The sequence below is a fragment of the Pan paniscus genome, chromosome 1 (assembly GCF_029289425.2).
Source record: "Pan paniscus chromosome 1, NHGRI_mPanPan1-v2.0_pri, whole genome shotgun sequence".
Taxonomy (NCBI): domain Eukaryota; kingdom Metazoa; phylum Chordata; class Mammalia; order Primates; family Hominidae; genus Pan; species Pan paniscus.
Genome location: NC_073249.2, coordinates 99,678,015 through 99,696,287, shown reverse-complemented (window position 1 = coordinate 99,696,287; position 18,273 = coordinate 99,678,015). Strand labels below are relative to the sequence as shown.

General features: G+C 48.5%; 2 protein-coding genes and 1 long non-coding RNA gene across 7 annotated transcripts in view; 2 read left to right on the top strand and 1 right to left on the bottom strand.

Annotated features, from left to right (window-relative positions):
- VPS45 (vacuolar protein sorting 45 homolog) overlaps positions 1 to 2,962 on the top strand; it is an 87,206-nt gene extending 84,244 nt beyond the window's left edge. For both annotated transcript variants that reach the window (XM_003817318.7, XM_034934436.3), the window contains exon 15: positions 2,344 to 2,962. In XM_003817318.7, coding sequence (XP_003817366.1) covers positions 2,344 to 2,431 — 88 coding nt within the window. In that variant the 3' untranslated portion in view covers positions 2,432 to 2,962. The remainder of the gene's footprint in view (positions 1 to 2,343) is intronic.
- Positions 2,963 to 7,261: 4,299 nt separating this feature from the next.
- PLEKHO1 (pleckstrin homology domain containing O1) lies at positions 7,262 to 17,336 on the top strand. Of its 4 annotated transcripts, none has more exons than XM_063605620.1 (6): positions 7,262 to 7,456; positions 8,582 to 8,728; positions 13,754 to 13,894; positions 14,599 to 14,703; positions 15,081 to 15,182; positions 16,521 to 17,336. In XM_063605620.1, exons 5-6 carry the CDS (start codon positions 15,174 to 15,176, stop codon positions 17,223 to 17,225), a joined length of 714 nt encoding a protein of 237 aa, XP_063461690.1. In that variant the 5' UTR covers positions 7,262 to 7,456; positions 8,582 to 8,728; positions 13,754 to 13,894; positions 14,599 to 14,703; positions 15,081 to 15,173; the 3' UTR covers positions 17,226 to 17,336. The 4 variants fall into 4 exon arrangements, with proteins under 4 accessions (XP_063461690.1, XP_034790348.1, XP_034790355.1 ...); XM_034934457.3 differs by lacking the exon at positions 7,262 to 7,456 and adding an exon at positions 7,585 to 7,957; XM_034934464.3 differs by lacking the exons at positions 7,262 to 7,456; positions 13,754 to 13,894 and adding an exon at positions 7,720 to 7,957.
- LOC117975206 (uncharacterized) overlaps positions 12,510 to 18,273 on the bottom strand; it is a 30,062-nt gene continuing 24,298 nt past the window's right edge. The window contains exons 2-3 of the long non-coding RNA XR_010112567.1: positions 13,069 to 13,174; positions 12,510 to 12,634 (exon numbers count right to left, since the gene is read on the bottom strand). This is a non-coding gene — a long non-coding RNA (uncharacterized LOC117975206). The remainder of the gene's footprint in view (positions 12,635 to 13,068; positions 13,175 to 18,273) is intronic.

The window sequence follows — 18,273 nt, the reverse complement described above, 5'->3', positions numbered from 1 at the left end:
CTCCAATTGTGTCTAGTCCAACTGGCCAAAAAGCCAGGCCAAAGATATCTGTATTTCCATAGAGGAACAAATGAACTTAGCTTCTACTCCTTTCCCTCTACTTTGCAATTTTTTCTTTTGCAAAGGAGTTTGGAATTTAAATTCTCCAAGCCCAGAATCTTTCAATGCAAGATGGTAATAAAACTGTAAAACAATGGTAATAACTGGTCATTCCTCCAGTCCTCTGTCTTTTAAATATCTGTCTTCTCTGAGAGAGAGTCCTGAGCATCCAAATAACTTGTTGTTGTTGCTGTTGTTGTTGTTGAGACAGGGTTTCGCTCCTGTCGCCCAGGCTGGAGTGCAATGGCACAATCTTGGCTCACTGCAACCTCTGCCTCCCGGGTCAAGCAATTCTTCTGCCTTAGCCTCCCAAGTAGCTGGGACTACAGGCACCTGTCTAATTTTTGTAATTTTTATAGAGATGGGGTTTCACTATGTTCCCCTGCCTGGTTTCGAACTCCTGGGCTCAAGCGATCCACCCGCCTCAGCCTCCCAAAGTGCTGGGATTACAGCGTAAGCCACCGCACCCATCCATCCAAATAACTTTTATATTATAAAGAAGGCTGTCTTGCCAATGGGTAGCTATTTTATTCATTTACTCAGCATAACTTTATTGGATACCTCTGTGTTAAGCCCTGGAGATCTAAGGTGAGTAAGACTTCCCCCTACCTCCCAAGAAGCTCACAGTCTGTCTTGGCAACAATTATACAGTGCTAAGATAGGAGTGGAATAAAGTAATAACAGTAATTAGTTCAGCATGGAGGGGTCTGGAAGGGCTTTACAGAAAAAGTGACTTTTATGTTTATGTATTTATGTATGTATGTATGAATGAGACCATGCCTGGCCAGAAAAGTGACTTTTAATCCTTAGTCTTGAAGAATAAGGTTCTTGCCAGGCGCAGTGGCTCACGCTTGTAATCCCAGCACTTTGGGAGGCTGAAGCAGGCAGATCACTTGAGGCCAGGAGTTTGAGACCAGCCTGGCCAACATGGTGAAACCCGTCTCTACTAAAACTACAAAAATTAGCCAGCATGGTAGTATATGCCTGTAATCCCACCTAATCGGGAGGCTGAGGGAGGAGAATCGTTTGAACCTGGGAGGCAGAAGTTGCAGTGAGCTGAGATTGTGCCATTGCACTCCAGCCTGGGCAACAGAGCAAGACTCCATCTCAAAAAAAAAAAAGAAGATTTCAGCAGAGAAAGAATAGCCCTACATTTCAAACATAGGACATAGTAAGAATAACTACTTGAGGTAGGAAAGCTCATGACGTGTTTAGGAACAGTGAGTAGTTGGGCATGGATGGCATAGAGGCTGCACTCTGAGAGATGGAACAGACAAGTGGGAAGCAGTATTGCAAGATGCTGAAAGGCACAGAATCTAGAGCCTGGGTCTGAATCCCAGCTGAGCCACTTACTAGCTGTTGTGACCTTGGCAAGTCACTTAACCTCCCCTCTATAGCTTTGTTTCTTTGTTTTTTAAAATGAGGATAATAGTAGCATCTGTTTGACAGGGCCACATGCATATATGCATATATACACACACATGGCTTTAAACAGTGCTCAGAACAAAATGAATATAAGTATTCTTTATTAGGGCACATTATGAAAGGCCTTGAACTGTACATTTTCCATAAGTAAAAGAAAGGTTTTAAAGCAGAAGAAGGGAGAGTATACAACAGGATATAATCTGTATTTTGTTTTATTTTTTAATTTTTTTTTTTATTAGAGACAGGGTCTTGCTCTGTTGCCCAGGTTGGTCTCAAACTCCTGGGCTCGAGCAATCCACCCGCCTCAGCCTTCTAAAGTGCTAGCATTACAGGCCTGAGCCACCGCGCCTGCCTGTAATCTGCATTTTAGAAAAGTAACTCTGGTGCCACTCTGGAGAGTAGATTGGATAAGAAAGAAACTATAGACAACATACAAGCTCTGAGACAGTTTCAAGAGTACAGATAACAGGTGCTGATGTAACATGGTACTGAGTTAATATAGTGGCCTTGCCCTTAAAAATTCTGGGATCCTAAATAGAAACTTCAAACTTGAAATGTTAGTCTTAATAGATCTTACAAATTTAATTCTAAAAAAAAAAAAAAATGAAGACCCAGGGGAAGAGCACAGAAGGACTGTCCTTGCAGTATGGATGTTGTAGTGCTCAACTGATGCTTCCATTCTATACCTAAATACCAGACCAGTACCTCCTGCCTACTATTCATGATATATTTTCATCTGGTTAGATGTCCAGAGCAAGACATTCTATTTTTGGAGATGCTTTTGTTTTTTCCTTCAAGTAACCTCAAACTACTTATCAGTTTCCTAGAGGAAGTTCTGGCTTCTGGACTGCACAGCCGAAGCAAGGAGAGCTCTCAAGTCACATCAAGGTCAGCGAGCAGAAGATGAAACGGTGGTTGGGGGAAGGGCACAGCTTCCTCTCTTGTCCCCACTACAGGCTTTCCCTACTAAACAAAGGTGTTGGAGAGCAGCTTTGGGTTCTGTGCTGGTTGTTAGAACTCATCTCCAGGTAGCCCACGGATACGTGGTTGGCACAGACACAAGACTCCCAGAGTTGTCCTAACAATAAGTCTGAGCCCATCTCAACCCACTTTTCTCCGGTAGTCTTTATGTATCTATTAGCACAATCACTTCAGTTACTGATGAATTTTGTTGGGATCTGACTTGGGGAAAGGGTTATCAGAGCCTAGAGGGGCTTAAAAAGTAATCATTTGATGTACATACCACATTCCTTGGCTTCCTTTCTCTTCCCTTAACCCTTTCTGCTTTTCATTAACCACATTCCTGCACAACTCATTTCTGAAAACCTACCATGTTTCTTTACAGAGCCATCCAAAAAATTTTTGTCCCTACATAGCAATTTTCTGTGGCACTGAGAAACCATGTATGACCACAATAAAAATCCATTTTGTGAAAGGATATGAGTGATTTAGTTTTATTTCTTTGAGGCTAATTTATGGGAATTTATGAGGTGGGACATGAGCTGGTTTCACACCAAACATAATGAAGGCATTACTTCTACCTGAAGGATATTTAAAGTATGTCAAGGCAAATAATAAATTCTAGTGTCAATTTCACCTCTCTTGAAAACAGGAGAAAGTGATAGTATCATTATTGCCAGGAAATTAAGGCATCCTCAAATCATCATAGCAAAAATACCAAAGCACAATCCCTCCCTGTTTTGTGTGTGTGTGTGTGTGTGTGTGTGTGTGTAAACTTGTATGTTGACAAATATTCTCTAGCATCAGACAGTAAGGGTCAAACCTATGTCATATTTATATGGCTTTGGGAATATTATTTAGCCTCTTTGTGGCTCAGCTTTCTCATCTATAAAATAGAACCTTCCTCATAGGTTTAGAAGAATTAAATGAGATGAGATGATACATGAAAAGTGCTTAAAACACTGGTATACGGTAATCACTTAATAAAATTTGGCTAATAGTAAATAAGATTAATTTCTGTCTCTAAGTTGGGGTTACAGAGTCACATGTAAAATGATTGGACTAATCATTTTAATCATTGCACATCTAATCATTGCACTAATAAGCAGTTCAAAAAATAGAGGGAAAAGCTGAAAGGTCATTCTGTCCCTCTCTTTTCTCCACTCCTCCCAGCTCTCAGCTGTTGTTTCTTTTTTTTTATTATTTTTTATTTTTAGTAGAGATGGGGTTTCACCATCTTGGCCAGGATGGTCTTGAACTCCTGGCCTCGTGATCCACCTGCCTCTGCTTCCCAAAGTGTTGGGATTACAGGCGTGAGCCACTGCACCCGGCCTCAGCTGTTGTTTCTTTACACGCACTCATGAAGTAAAATCCAAGTTCTTTATTTTTTATTTTTTTTTTTGCTTTTGTGGGTCCCTTTGGGTAATTTTTTCTTCTTCATTTTTTATAAGTATTTAAGACAGCCTGCACTTGGGGATGGAGTATTTTAAATGCAGCATTTTACAAGTTATATAGCCTTTTAGAATATGAAAAACTCCCTCCTCCAAGCAGGAATATCTGTGCTTCTCTTCCTATCAGCAAGATAACGCTGTGGAATAAAAAAAGCAAAAACAGAGACCTTCCTTATGTCATTTTCCTCATTATTCATCTGCTTCCATTGTGCCTACTCAACTGACAATATCAAGAAGTCTAAGAAATGAGCCCTACCATCAGGGTGTTTGATGTCAGAAGTTGGCATTTCTTTATTAAGAATCAAAGACACGTATTTTTGTGTAAGATTTACAGAGCTGATTCCATTTGTACTGGCCCTTTATTTTTGTGCCCTTTAAAAACATCACTTTAATTAAGGTCTTGTATGCTTTTAATAATCCTCTCCCCCATAGGTGGAAATGCCCTGGTCAAAACCTCTGTGTTCCATTTACTCCACAAAAGCCAAGGATATTTGTTTTTAGACAACTGTGTTTGAATAACAGTTTCTGTCCAGTAAACTTGCAAGCAGCAGTTGACAAGTTTTTATCTCTAATAGTTCCCTTCTTTCTCCCTTAAGTGAAGTTATAAAATATTCCGTTATAGAATACAGCTACTAGCAGTCACGTCTTATCCTCAGATGTTGTTAGGGAGGTACCCCCATCATGAGGTCCTCCCAGTGTCTTATCTTCACCACAGACAGAAACTGGCTGAGAGTGATTTCTGTGGTTTATGTGCGTGTAGTGTCAAGCTCACTGAGGAGCGCTGAGGAGACAGCGCTATAAAAATGTGTATAGGAACACATACGTTCTCAGATTTCTCACTTAAGCATTGGTCTTTGGAAAACAGTCCCACCTACATCCCAATTCAGGTGCCATGAGGTTCACCTGGTGAGACAAACCAGCTTCAAGAATAGGCCAGGGGAAGTGGAAAGGGGTGAGTGACAGGACAAAGGGAGAACAGGTGAACGAAAGTAGGGGCAGGATCACAGGATGGAGCAGGGCAGAGAGAAAGAGAGGACACCAGAGATTTATGTAACATCTTAAGAGAGCAGACAGGCAGGGAAGGTTCTGCAGCCCACATGCATCTGCTGTGGAATCTGAAAATTACTTCAGAGGGTTTTTCTTTTTCATTAGCCCCTCTGCCTAATGTTTCACAATGCTCTGGCACCTATCTGATGAGGCACGAAAGGAACCCTGGACCTTGCATGGAGGCACTCAAATATTTGTTTTATTTATCTATCTATATATCTATTTTTGAGACGGAGTTTCACTCTGTTGCCCAGGCTGGAGTGCAGTGGTGCAATCTCGGCTCACTGCAACCTCTGCCTCCCAGGTTCGAGCTATTCTCCTGCCTCAGCCTCCCAAGTAGCTGGGATTACAGGCGTGTGCCACCACACCCAGCTAATTTTTTTTTTGTATTTAGTAGATATGGGGTTTCGACATGTTGGTCAGGCTGGTCTTGAACTTCTGACCTCAAATGATCCACCCGCCTCGGCCTCCCAAAGTGCTGGGATTACAGGCGTGAGCCACCACACGCAGCCCAATATTTGTTGACTGATAGAAACTACTGGGAAAGGAGGAAGATGGGGCAAATGATGAATTACTTTTTTCCCATAAATCAGAATCTATTTAAATGATAACTCTAAACCACTCCTGTGTGTTTGTCCAGCAAGCCCTCAAAAAATCGTGCAGGCTATTTCCTCACCAGTACATTTGGACATTTTGCATCCTCACATATGAAGACACCCTGGATTTGCTCATTATTTTTTCATCGCTCTTTAAACAGGGGGTTAGAAAATAGAGACGGTGGAAAGGGGACAAGATGGTTTGGGGAACGTGGTGTGTGCACACTCATGCCCATGGGAGGGGGTTACAAAATCTGAAGAGGAGACTGCAGTCAGGAAGCCTGGATTCTAATCCATTTAGCCAGTAACTTGATGTATAAACTTGGGCAAGTCAGTTGATCTGGCATGCCCTGTTTCCTCATTTTCCAAATGGAAATATTAATACTTACTCTATATACCTTACAAGGTGGCATTAAAAGTGTAAAGAAATGACATATAAGAGCATTTTGAAAGGATAAAGTTCTGTGTCAGTCTAAAATCGTGGAATTAATTGGTATGGTGAATGGAAAGAAGTTGAGAGGAATATCATTGGATTAGGAGGAAAGGTGGAACTGGAAAAGAGAGGGAGCCCCTCCTTCATTTGACAGACACCAGAAAAAGTCAAAAGAGCCTCCACTATTCAAACCACAAATTTAGCCAACACTTTTATCTTGAGACATCTCTAGAAAAATGATTTTTCCTTTTCCCTGCTCCTCAGTGCCAGGGATTTTTATTCATTTTGTGGTTACTGCATGCTTGCCATATGCCAGGCAATGTGTTTATTAGCTTATTATGATTTCAAAATTAGCCCTGGAAGACAACACGTATCTTCAAAGGACTCTCAGAGGTCATCTCATATCTTCCCCTAGCTTTCCTTGTTGATAAAAATGGCAGTTCATCCCTCACCACTTAATACGTGGAGGGACGCGGGCCTAAAGAAATTCAGTGACTTGACCAAAGCCCAGAGTGGTGATGAAACCAGTACCCAAGCGCGGGGTTTCTCACTCCCCTTTTCCATCACACGTATATATATTAAAAAGACATGAAGTTACTAAGATGTGTCCTGGAGGCTCTGAGGCAGATCTGCTGTAGGAGGGATCAGCAGAGGCTTCTCTAGTCCGGGCATTCTCTGGGCGTTCAGCCCTTCCCTCCACTGGGCTCCAGCGCTGTAGAGAGGGTGGGGTTTTTACCTATCAGTATAGCGGGAAAAGATACCCAGGTGGCAGGAAGTTTAAGCCTCACCTGGAACTTATATTGAAAGCCACTTGGTATAAAGGATAATGGTTTGGAGACAGAGTTCTATTTCTGCCAGCATTGACACTGTGTCTGAAAAGCCAGCATCGACACTGTGTCTGCAAATCCCTCAGCTATTCTGAGTCTCCGTTTTCTCCCTGTGAGATGGAGATCATAAAATCCGCCTCATCCTTAGGATTATTCTCCTGAAGCTACAATAAGGCCTGAGGCATTGTACGCTGGAAGAAACGTGTATTAATAGCAACTTCTGTCCCACCCCATCCCCCAACACGTCGATCCCCTCCGGAGCATAAAACTTTCCCCCAGCATCTGACCTGCCCAGGCCACCCTAGCACCTAGGAGCGTGAATTCCTGATGCGGGTTGTGGGTGGCGCGCCCTCCCGGTTCCCGCTCTCGTTTTTGTTTTTGGTCGGGTAAGGCGATGCTGTAGAGGCTGGCGATCTCCAGTCTTCACGAATCCGCACGTCTCTCCATTATCCAACGCGCCCGCCCACTGGGCCCCGGGGCGGCCGGCGGCCGGGTCTCTCGGGCTCCGCGTGTCGCCCGAGCCGCCGCCGGAGCGAGGGTCCCTGCCCCCTGGGGAGCGGTCTCCAGCCGCTTCGAGGCCGCCTTCTTCCCCCTCCGTGGCCGCCTTCTTCCCCCTCCGTGAGTCAGAAACAAAGGCGGGGGGGCGGGGGGAGCGCCCGAGCTGCGGCTCCGCGATTCGCCCTTTATTCTGAACTCGCAACGTCAGCGGCCCGCGGATGGAGCTGCGGGGTGCGGACTGGGCCGCCCACAGCGCACCGGGCCGGGGGAGCGGCCGCGCTGGGCCGGGCGGGCGGGTGGCGGGGGCGCGCTCGGGGACCCGGGCCGCGTGGGCGCCGGGATGGAGGGCGCCGAGGGGCGGGGAGCGGGCGTGCGTGTGTGTGCGAGTGCGAATGCGAGGGAGGCCGGCCTTGAGTGAAACCGGAGCTACAAAGAAGGGGAGAGTCCGGGAGCGGGAGGGCGCGAGGGAGGAGCGGCGGCGCCGGGGCAGCTCCGACGCCCTCCCGCGGGGAAGGAGCCCCCGCGGTGCCGCCGAGGCCCCGACGCGGGGCCGCCCCTCGGCCCGCCGCCCCGCGCCCGCGCCCGCTGGGAATGATGAAGAAGAACAATTCCGCCAAGCGGGTGAGTGCGCTTGCCCGCCCTGCGGCCGCCGCCGCCTCCGCGCTCTGACGACCCCCGCTCCGTCGGCGCCGCGGCGGCCTGGGAGACCCCCGGCCCGGCCGCGCCCCCGCCCCGGCGGCCCGGTCCCCTCGGCCTCGGCCCCGCCAGGCGCCCGCGGGGGCTTTTGTTTGTTTACTCGCCTCGGGGGGCTTCAACTTGGCTGAGTTTCCCCACGACCCGCACCTCCCCCGCCCCCGGGCGCCGGGCGAGCGTTTGCCTCGCGCTCCGCCGTGGCGAGGAGACAATGGGAGAGAAAACCAGAGAAACGCCGTTAGTCCCCGCGCGGCGAGGACGGGGCGGCGGGGGCGCAGGGCCTGGAGGGAACCCGGGAGCCTCTCCGCGCCCGGCCGGCGCCCCTGCCACTTGCAGCCCCGGTTGTTTATTCGGGAGCGGGGGAGGGGAGCGGGGGGAGTTCCTCGGAGTGAAAACCTTTCCGAAGTGGGAGCGAACCTGGGGCGGCCCCCCGCCCCCCGGCCGCAGCCTTCGGAGGAGACTGGGCCGCCGAGGCGGTCCTGAGAGACGGACGGAGAGGAAGCCCCGGCTGGAATCTCCTAACCGCCCGCTTCTCATCTTGTCCTGGGGCAGGGACCTCAGGATGGAAACCAGCAGCCTGCACCGCCCGAGAAGGTCGGCTGGGTCCGGAAATTCTGCGGGAAAGGGATTTTCAGGGAGATTTGGAAAAACCGCTATGTGGTGCTGAAAGGGGACCAGCTCTACATCTCTGAGAAGGAGGTGGGTGCCTCTTGCCTCTAACTCTCCGTTTTCTCATAGCCCCCACTTTGTCACTCCACAAGGGCTCGCCTAGCTTACTCCACCCCCGTTTTGTTCCAAAGGCATGTTCAGTGGTCTCCTCTCTACCCCCATCTCATCTGCAGAGAAAGGCCACCCTTTAATGAGAAGACCAGAGTGAGAATTAGAAGTTGAGTTGGCCGCTTACTCAGTGTTTTTTTGTTTGCAAATACCTTTCTAACAACAATGATAAGCCCCTCCCAAGATGCCCCAGAAGTTCTAAGTGTCCCTTGCTGCCTCCCACCCTAACCTGGCCTCCTGCATATAGGATTTCTTTTCTATTTCTGCTGAAACAGTTTAGCCTATTCGCCACCCCTTCCTGTCCCCCTACCTTAACCCAGCCAGCCTCCCCTTTCCTGTCTGTGGCAGGAGCGTGCACAGGTCCTGTCCGTGGCACATCCGCCCTGAATCACAGAAAACACGCACCCCGCCGTCAGGCCCCTGTGACCTCGGGTGTGTGAATGGCAGTTATTTTCGTTGAAGCCAGTGTCCCTAACCAGTATGCTCTCTGTTCCCCACCCCCACCCCATTTAAAAAAGGCAAGGAACCCATTTTCTACCCACTTCCTGCCCACCCCTCCATTTGTATCACAAGGGAGAGAAATGGAGTTAAGAACCCCTGTATGTCTTTGGATAGCTTTGGCTGTGTAGTTAACCATGAAAACCACAGTCTACACTGTGTCAAGACCTGAGCTATGATAATTGAATCCAGACCCATCTCCATTTTTTCCCTAAGTCTTGGGATCAATAACGTGTACTAATGTGGAGAAATCAGAATTGCCCCTACAGTGGTTAGAAGTCATCCCATTCCCTGCCTCTGTGACTGTCCAAAGGCAGTCAGTATAGCCTGGAAGACTGTCCTGTGTACCGGTTAGAGTGGCCCTTCCTCCCGCCCTCACGGGAGGTATTCTGTGTTCCCTCACCCAGGGCTAACTGGGAAGTCCTCCCTGAGTTCTAACCTCTTCTGCTTTCTGCAGTAGACATCCTTATTCAGTAGATTATATTTAGGTAAATAAAACCTTTTATGGTATTGAAACATACACACACACACCCTGAGACAAAGTACTCATCTAAAAGAACATCTACTGAGGCATCTAGGGAAGAACTAAGCTGTGCCACAGCCAAAGAGATCCCTCTTAAGGGTATTGAAACCTAGCTGTTTACACAAAACTAGCAAGTTGGTGATGGAAAGTCTTAGGAGTGAGGTGAGGGCACTTTTCTTGGTCGGTCATCCAGGCAGGAATGCAGTGGCTCAATCACAGCTCACTTCAGCTTCCACCTCTCAGGCTCAAGTGATCCTCCCACCTCATCCTCGGAGTAGCTGGGACTACAGGTGGGTGCCACCATGTCTGGCTAGTTTTTGTATTTTTTGTAGAGACAGTGTTTCGCATTGTTGACCAGGCTGCTCTCAAAACTCCTGGCCTCAAGTGAACCACCCGCCTCAGCCTCCCAAAGTGCTGGGATTACAGGTGTGAGCCACCGTGCCTGGCCAGGAGGATTTATTTTTAAGAGTTACCTCTGCCCAATCACAAATCCTCCAGAAAGTTTTCTCCACAATTTTCTGGCTTTCTAATTTAAAAAAAAAAAAAAAACAAGTGTCAAAGTGTATCTCCTGTCTTCCCCGAACTTTTTAATTGCAGGAAACTCTAGTTACGAATCAGGGAGAACTTCCTACACATCAAAGGGAAAAACATAATAGTGAAAGGGTAAGAGGAATAAGACATCCATTGCTTGTTTGTATTTGCCCAAAGAGCAGAGTCTGGGGGCAAAAGCGTAGTTGATCCTTGCTTTTAGGTACAGAGACAGAGGAAAGGATGGAATGACCTCAGCCTAGGATATCTGGTGTTCTATGAGTCAGGACCATCTGACTGGTCATGGAGCCAGCTGTCTCCTGCTGGGAAGGGCACAGGAAAGAGGGACTAGGCATATTGATACTATGCTTTTTTGGAGCCAGTTTCCATGCTACAGTGGGCCTGGTTAAAAAGTGAAATTGACAGAGTACTCTGGGCTTTATTTTGCCCACTTGTGAAAAGCTCCAGGGCCAATAGAATCAAGACACGGTGTTCTGTTTTGTTTTGTTTTTTAGAGACAGGGTCTCACTCTGTCGCCCACGCTGGAGTGCAGTGTCACAGTCGTAGCTCACTGCTGCCTTGACCTCCCGGGCTTAAGCAATCCTCCCACCTCAGCCTCCGGAGTAGCTGGGACTACAGGCGTGCACCACCACACCCAGCTAATTTTTTTTATTTTTTGTAGACATGGGGTCTCACTATGTTTCCCAGGCTGGTCTCAAATTCCTGGCTTCAAGTGATCCTCCTGCCTCAACCTCCTGAAATTCTGGGATTATAGGCGTGAGCCACAGTCCCTGGCCAAGATTTTTTTTTTTTTAAGGCAGAGTATAATCTATATCATTTACTGTTAATGCAAGAAAATTTCTAACCCTATCTCCCAGAATTTTCACCAGTCTTTTTTGTTATTTCCTCTCTTAAAGGCAGGGTCTCCCACAACCACCTCTGCCGTAGAATTTCTTCTGTGTTCGATAGTAATCATTTTCTTCCTTCTCAAAGGGCATCCTCTCTCAAAGAGGGCTGGAGCACCTTATGATCACAGGCTGATGTGTAAGAACAGAAGCTAGACCTTAGGAAGACCTCATGGTGGAGGAAATTGGATTCGGGGCAACTCTTTGGACAGGCGTGGGAAAAATCCCTTTCTATAGTCAAGGACGAAGAATCAGGGGAAAGGAAGGGTTAATTTGGAAGATGGGTAGTTACAAATGAGACTCTGGGAATTAGATATGTGGGGGGAAAAAAAACAATATGGTGGAGAACAAGGCTGCTTGGCTTTGTCCATCTTCCCAGGCACTGGAATATACTTGTCCTACTGCTTGCCTCACCCCATCTCCCACCCTCTCCACCAAGGGCTGACCTCTGTCAGTGTCTCCTGCTCCCCAGAGCTCCTTATCAGTCTGTATGCAAGGTAGAATAACTCCCTTTCCTTCCCTTCCCCTAAGGAAAACATAGTAAGTTAACTCTCTTCCCCTGGCTACATTCACACACCCAACACTTTCCTCTCCACGGTTTCTGGGCTCTGCTGATAGTCTCAACTCTGGAGAAGGAGGGGGAGAGGAGGGATGATGCATCATCTTGTATCCCTGTCCCGTGTTTCTAGGAATTGTTCTTGAACACCCCTTGCCAGCACCTTGTCCTACTTCCACCCGTAATCATTCAAGGCCTCTGGCCGCTTTCCAGCCCAAAGCCAGGGAACCCTGGAAAGTGGGAGGCCCTGGAGGAGCCAAGCCTTGCTGAAACAAATGGAGGTAGATGTATGAGGCGTCACTCACCTGAATGGGGCCATGCTGACATCTGTCCTCATCTGTCATCAGCCTCCAGGTCCAGCAGCAGTTCAGAAGGATGGGCAGTTACAAGACTGTAGATGGTCTGGGTAATGGAAGGGAGAACCACTTCCCCACTTCCAGGTTTCCAGGAACCAGGAGGATAGATGAGTTCACCTCCATGCACACGAGTCCTATTTCAGAACTTGGGAAGTTGGGGACTGTTTTGGAAAATAATTTCAGTCAGGGTGGGTAGATGTCATCCAAGGAAGACGTGAGGCTACTTTTATTTGTTTGTTTAGTTTTAATGAGACAAGTGCTGGTGCTTTTAATTTCTCATTCCAGGAAAACGTGACCAGGTTTTTCCTGAGGTGTTCCAACCCTGGGCTCAAGTCACGGAGGGTGGACAGACTGCACGGTCTGGACTTGTAACTAAGTCTCCTCTCTGTAACTTTGGTCCTTGCAAGCCAAAACAAATCCATAAGCCACTGCTTCAGAGTCCCAGAGTTGTAGGAACACCACCTTAGGGGAAAAGAGAAAACACTGTGGTCAGTTTCAGATGAACCTGCGAAGAAATGTTCCTAGAGCTGCTTTGCAGTGCTCAGAAAAGGCTAGTTGGGGTTGGAGAATGTCACTAGGAATGTGGCCTCGATGAGACGTTCAGCAGGAGTGCTAAGAGCTAAATGTTGCTTAAACCTGCTAAAGGTGGAACCAGAGTGCGGGACGGAGACTATAGCAGGGAAGGCTAAGTTTAGATAGGAGGAAGAGCTTCCTGACAGTAAAGGGGGCCCAGGCACTCAAACTGGAATAATGGCAAGAAGTCACAGAAGTCACTTTTTTCCAAGTCTAAAGTGTAGTCTTCCAGGGAGAGTCTAAGTGCATTCTTGCCTAGAGATAGGGGGATGAAATAAATGGCTTTTCAGGTCTGGAGGAGTTAGTTTGGGTTGTCACAGTACCTTAGAGGGAGGAGGAAAGGGTAGGAACTGTAATTGTAGTTTTCAGCTTCTCTGGACAAATTCAGCAAACTGAACACGGGGCTGCCGTCCTGTGGTGGCGATGCTCCTGAAATGAACAAGGAAGATGAGTCTCTATAATTGTACAAACCAGAGAAGGAAGCAAGGTGGGGTGGGAGAGCTATACTGCACACATGTGAGTGGGGAGGCCAGAGACCGCCCCTTGTTCCCTCCAGACACCCCGATAACTGGCCCTGCCTTGATCTTCTTTCTGTGGACCATCAAGGGCCATACAGGTCTGTCTTACTGAGGGCGATGGATCAACCATCTACCATGTCTCTTTAAGGACGTGAGCCTTTTTAGAACATGTAAGCTGTGTCTTTAAGGAAAAGAGTGGGGCAGTTGGTGAAGAGAGGCATAGTGGGACTCTGGAAATGGCAGCCTGGCTAAGGAGAGTGAAGAGAAGGGGTTTAAACAGAAACACACCTTAACATTCAAGACTTGGAGCTGCCCTAGCGTCCTCCTCGATGTGAGGACCTTGTAGGCTTTGGGCAGACGGCCCCCTCCTCTCCTGGCGTGCCTCCCTCTCCTCAGGCTTCCTCTGCTTCCCAAGATGATCTAAACTAACAGTCTGGGTGGAGGGGCTAAATAATTTTATCCTCCTCACCTCACCCCAACCCTCCCCTAGGTAAAAGATGAGAAAAATATTCAAGAGGTATTTGACCTGAGTGACTATGAGAAGTGTGAAGAGCTCCGGAAGTCCAAGAGCAGGAGCAAGAAAAATCATAGCAAGTTTACTCTTGCCCACTCCAAACAGCCCGGTAACACGGTATGTTTCTCCTGCCACCTTGGCCGCTGGAACATGGACAGGGTTGGAGGGGGCAGGGGAGAACTCCTTCCCCTCAGTTTCTCTCTCAGCAATCTTGGCTCAGAGTCCCTGAATTGCTCTCCTGCTGGCTTTTATCATTTCACCTGAGAATATTGTAGCCATTTCCTTCTTTCCAGGCAGGCCACCCTTTAACCTGTTCAGCCACAAAGATCATCTCTCTATATATCTCTTTATTTTTCTCTGTCTTATACACACACATCCACACATGTGCATATTTACATCCCTTAGAAGAAAATCCCTGTCCTTGTACCCTGATAGGTGGTTGAAGTTCTGAATCTAATTCATCTTGTCTGAGGGAACCCAGGGAAGTTATTCCTGTCACATTCTATTTCTTCAAACATTGAAAGATTTGTATTTTAATACCTATCCTTCATCAGACTTCCTCTAATTATCTCTAATACCATACTAATATTCAGTATCCTTCTTAGCTCTTCCTTGGTCATTTCTAAAACAACCTCCTAGCTATGCATTTTGCAGGAATAGAAGCTGGGTTTCCTTAAGTTATGGATGACTCTGGAAGCAGAATATCTCTCCTTCCTGGAGCTGGGTCTGAGAAAGTGAGATTATAATCTCTTATTTCTTCATTGTCAAGGTGAGGCACCACCTCTAAAACCCTGGCTGAAACAGGAATCTTCCCCTCACAGGCACCCAACCTGATCTTCCTGGCAGTGAGTCCAGAAGAGAAGGAATCGTGGATCAATGCCCTCAACTCTGCCATCACCCGAGCCAAGAACCGTATCTTGGATGAGGTCAGGGGGCTCACTGTGGGGAGAGGGAGGGACGCTGGGGCAGAGGGAACAGCTGTGACCCACTGAAGGGGGAGGATTGTGCAGGCCCCGTTTACTCGCTCCTCCACCAGCTCTACTTCTTTACCGCCCTTTTAAAAGCCCTGATCTCTTTCTACCTTCTCTCCAAGTCTCATCTGACACCTCCTCTTCCCCGCTTCATGATGGGGGAGCCAGCCTTGGGTCAGCTTAAAGAGCCCCCTTCGTGTCCAGTAAATCCCCTTGCCCATGGATTCATTCAGAAGCAGTGAATGGAGTGGGCACATGTTCAGGCCTCGGGATGCTGGGTTGGGACAGCGAGTCGCTGAAGAGCACTCATGACTCACAGTACATCTCTTCAGGTCACCGTTGAGGAGGACAGCTATCTTGCCCATCCCACTCGAGACAGGGCAAAAATCCAGCACTCCCGCCGCCCCCCAACAAGGGGACACCTAATGGCTGTGGTATGTAAGACTGTAATAAACATTGCCAAAGGGCCAATTCTGTGTCAGTCCATCTCAGACAGAACTGTATGCCACCAGAGGCATTTGTGGGAGGCCTCCTTGATGCCAAGATCAAAGGCGAGGGAAGTCCTTCCACCCAATGCCTCTGCCAGATCTAAATCAAAAGGATTTATTCAGCACCCATTAGGAGTTCAAAAGTCCCAGCTCCCAGTAATGTTACCCTCTTTTGGAGAAAATGAGTTATACCCACATGAAAATGAAAAATAAGCTACTGTATGGTGGCTGTCTTGATGGGTAACAACATGTAGTACCGCGGGCGTTTGGAGGAGAAAGGATCACAATGAACTCCTGAAACATACAACGTGCTAGTTTCTTTCATGCCTCTGAGCTCTTAAGTCTTTAGAGAGAGACGCAGGCAGGTATAATGCAGAGAATACGGGCTTTGGAGTTAGAACCTGAGTTGGAACCTCACTGTAATCAGCTACCTGTGTGGTTCCCTGAAGTTGCATGTCTCCAACTGTAAAATGAGGCAGTAATCATGCCTGCCTTGAAGGGCTGCTGTGAGGAATGACTAAAACAACATATTTAAGTATTGAATACTCATCATTTTTAGTATTCTGGAAATAAGAGAACAAATTTTATTATAAGGCAAGGGGGCTGAAGTGTGGGGCTCAGAGGATGCAGATGGAGGAGGACAGTCATTGTGCCATGGGGAGCATCCTGTGTGCATCAGACGCAGTTTAATTGCTGAGAGTCCACAATACCGAGGAAGAGGACGCCCCTCAGGAAGCTTATGGTAGAGTGGAGAATACGGGAAACAAGTAACAGAAACTAAATCACAGAAGAAGAAACATTCAAGTCACTATCAAAGGAATAAGAAACAGCACATTCAGTAGGAGGGTTCAGTCAAGAGCAGAGGGCTTTGCCAGGCAGGGGGGCTCACACCTGTAATCCCAGTACTTTGGGAGGCTGAGACAGTGTATCACTTGAGGTCAGGAGTTTGAGACCAGCCATGGCCAACATGGTGAAACCCTGCCTCTGCTAAAAATATAAAAAAAAAGAGCTGGGCGTGGTGGTGCGCGCATGTAATCCCAGCTACTCGGGAGGCTGAGGCAGGAGAATGGCGTGAACCCGGGAGGCGGAGCTTGCAGTGAGCTCAGATCGTGCCACTGCACTCCAGCCTGGGTGACAGAGCAAGACTCTGTCTCTAAAAAAAAGTACTTCTCATTCAAGGAAGGCTTGTAGAGGAAAATGACCACAGCTTGCATCTTTTAGGCAGTCATTCTGAAAATCCCTCCTGATGACAGCTTTCCCCACTCATTCCCCCTTCCTCCACAGGCTTCCACCTCTACCTCGGATGGGATGCTGACCTTGGACTTGATCCAAGAGGAAGACCCTTCCCCTGAGGAACCAACCTCTTGTGCTGAGAGCTTTCGGGTTGACCTGGACAAGTCTGTGGCCCAGCTGGCAGGGAGCCGGCGGAGAGCAGACTCAGACCGCATCCAGCCCTCCGCAGACCGGGCAAGCAGTCTCTCCCGACCTTGGGAAAAAACAGACAAAGGGGCCACCTACACCCCCCAGGCACCCAAGAAGTTGACGCCCACAGAGAAAGGCCGCTGCGCCTCCCTGGAGGAGATCCTATCTCAGCGGGACGCTGCCTCTGCCCGCACCCTCCAGCTGCGGGCTGAGGAACCCCGAACCCCTGCCCTCCCCAACCCGGGGCAGCTGTCCCGGATCCAGGACCTGGTAGCAAGGAAACTGGAGAAGACTCAGGAGCTTCTGGCAGAGGTTCAGGGACTGGGAGATGGGAAGCGAAAGGCCAAGGACCCCCCTCGGTCTCCGCCAGATTCTGAGTCAGAGCAGCTGCTGCTGGAGACGGAACGGCTGCTGGGAGAGGCATCATCGAATTGGAGCCAGGCAAAGAGGGTGCTGCAGGAGGTCAGGGAGCTGAGAGACCTGTACAGACAGATGGACCTGCAGACCCCGGACTCCCACCTCAGACAGACCACCCCGCACAGTCAGTACCGGAAGAGCCTGATGTGAGGGCAGGGTGGGGTCTGAAACTTGTCGGGTTGGACAGACTCTTATCTCCGTGTTGCTGGATAAAGCTTTTTTATTTACCTCAATCAAAAAAAGAAAACAAAAATGAACTCATTGCTCTTGCTGATGCCTGACCCCACTACAACCCTTATTGCCCCACCTACTTTCCATATGCCCCTCGTATGCCCCTCAGGTTTGAGGAAGTGACCCCGCAGCAGTAGCAGGAAGTTTTTACAGCCAGAGAGAGAGAAGGCACGGTAAAGACACAGTCTGACCACTCCACACACCGCCCGCCCCCAAGACGGCACGGGGAGTCCACTGCTGCTCCCAAGGATACAGTGGGCTTCTAAGCTTAGAGCGGGAGGGGGATGAGGGTGTTTTCTGTTATGTCCCACCCCAGGCCTTCAGTTTGAGGGTGAAGTTTCAGCTGCCCAACTCTAGTTGTAGGGATGTGGAGGCCAGTGTCACCTGTCCGTGCACATGGAAGTGAAATTTATCCCAGCCCTGAGGAGGATTTGTGGAATTAAAATCTCCCCAGCCAGACACTGGCTTCTCATTCCTAGCAGTCTCTGATTGAGATCGAGCTGCCTGGATTTTCTTACATGAGGTGTTTCTTCCCTTCATCTTCCACACCCTTCCCAACCTTGACTCAAAGATCCAACCTTGTCGGGCGCAGCGGCTCACGCCTGTAATCCCAGCACTTTGGGAGGCCAAGGCGGGTGGATCACCTGAGGTCAGAAGTTTGAGACCAGCCTGACCGACATGATGAAACCCAGTCTCTACCGAAAATACAAAAAATTAGCCAGGCATGGTGGTGGGCGCCTGTAATCCCAGCTATGCGGGAGGCAGAGGCAGGAGAATTACTTGAACCTGGGAGGCAGAGGTTGCAGCAAGCCAAGATTGTGCCATTGCACTCCAGCCTGGGCAACAAGAGTGAAACTCCGTCTCAAAAAAAAAAAAAAAAAAAAAATCCAACCTTGAGTGGATGAGACTAGTTTCATTATTTGATTCAGGGCCCTAGCACAGGGGAACTAGAGACAGACCCCACAGA

Bases quoted from the DNA above. Each gene is read 5' to 3' on its own strand.
- PLEKHO1 (XM_034934457.3), top strand. From the start codon at position 7,928: ATGATGAAGAAGAACAATTCCGCCAAGCGG. The intron at 13,895-14,598 runs GTATGTTTCTCC...TTCCCCTCACAG, and splicing joins CCAAACAGCCCGGTAACACG to GCACCCAACCTGATCTTCCT. The intron at 14,704-15,080 runs GTCAGGGGGCTC...ACATCTCTTCAG, and splicing joins AGAACCGTATCTTGGATGAG to GTCACCGTTGAGGAGGACAG.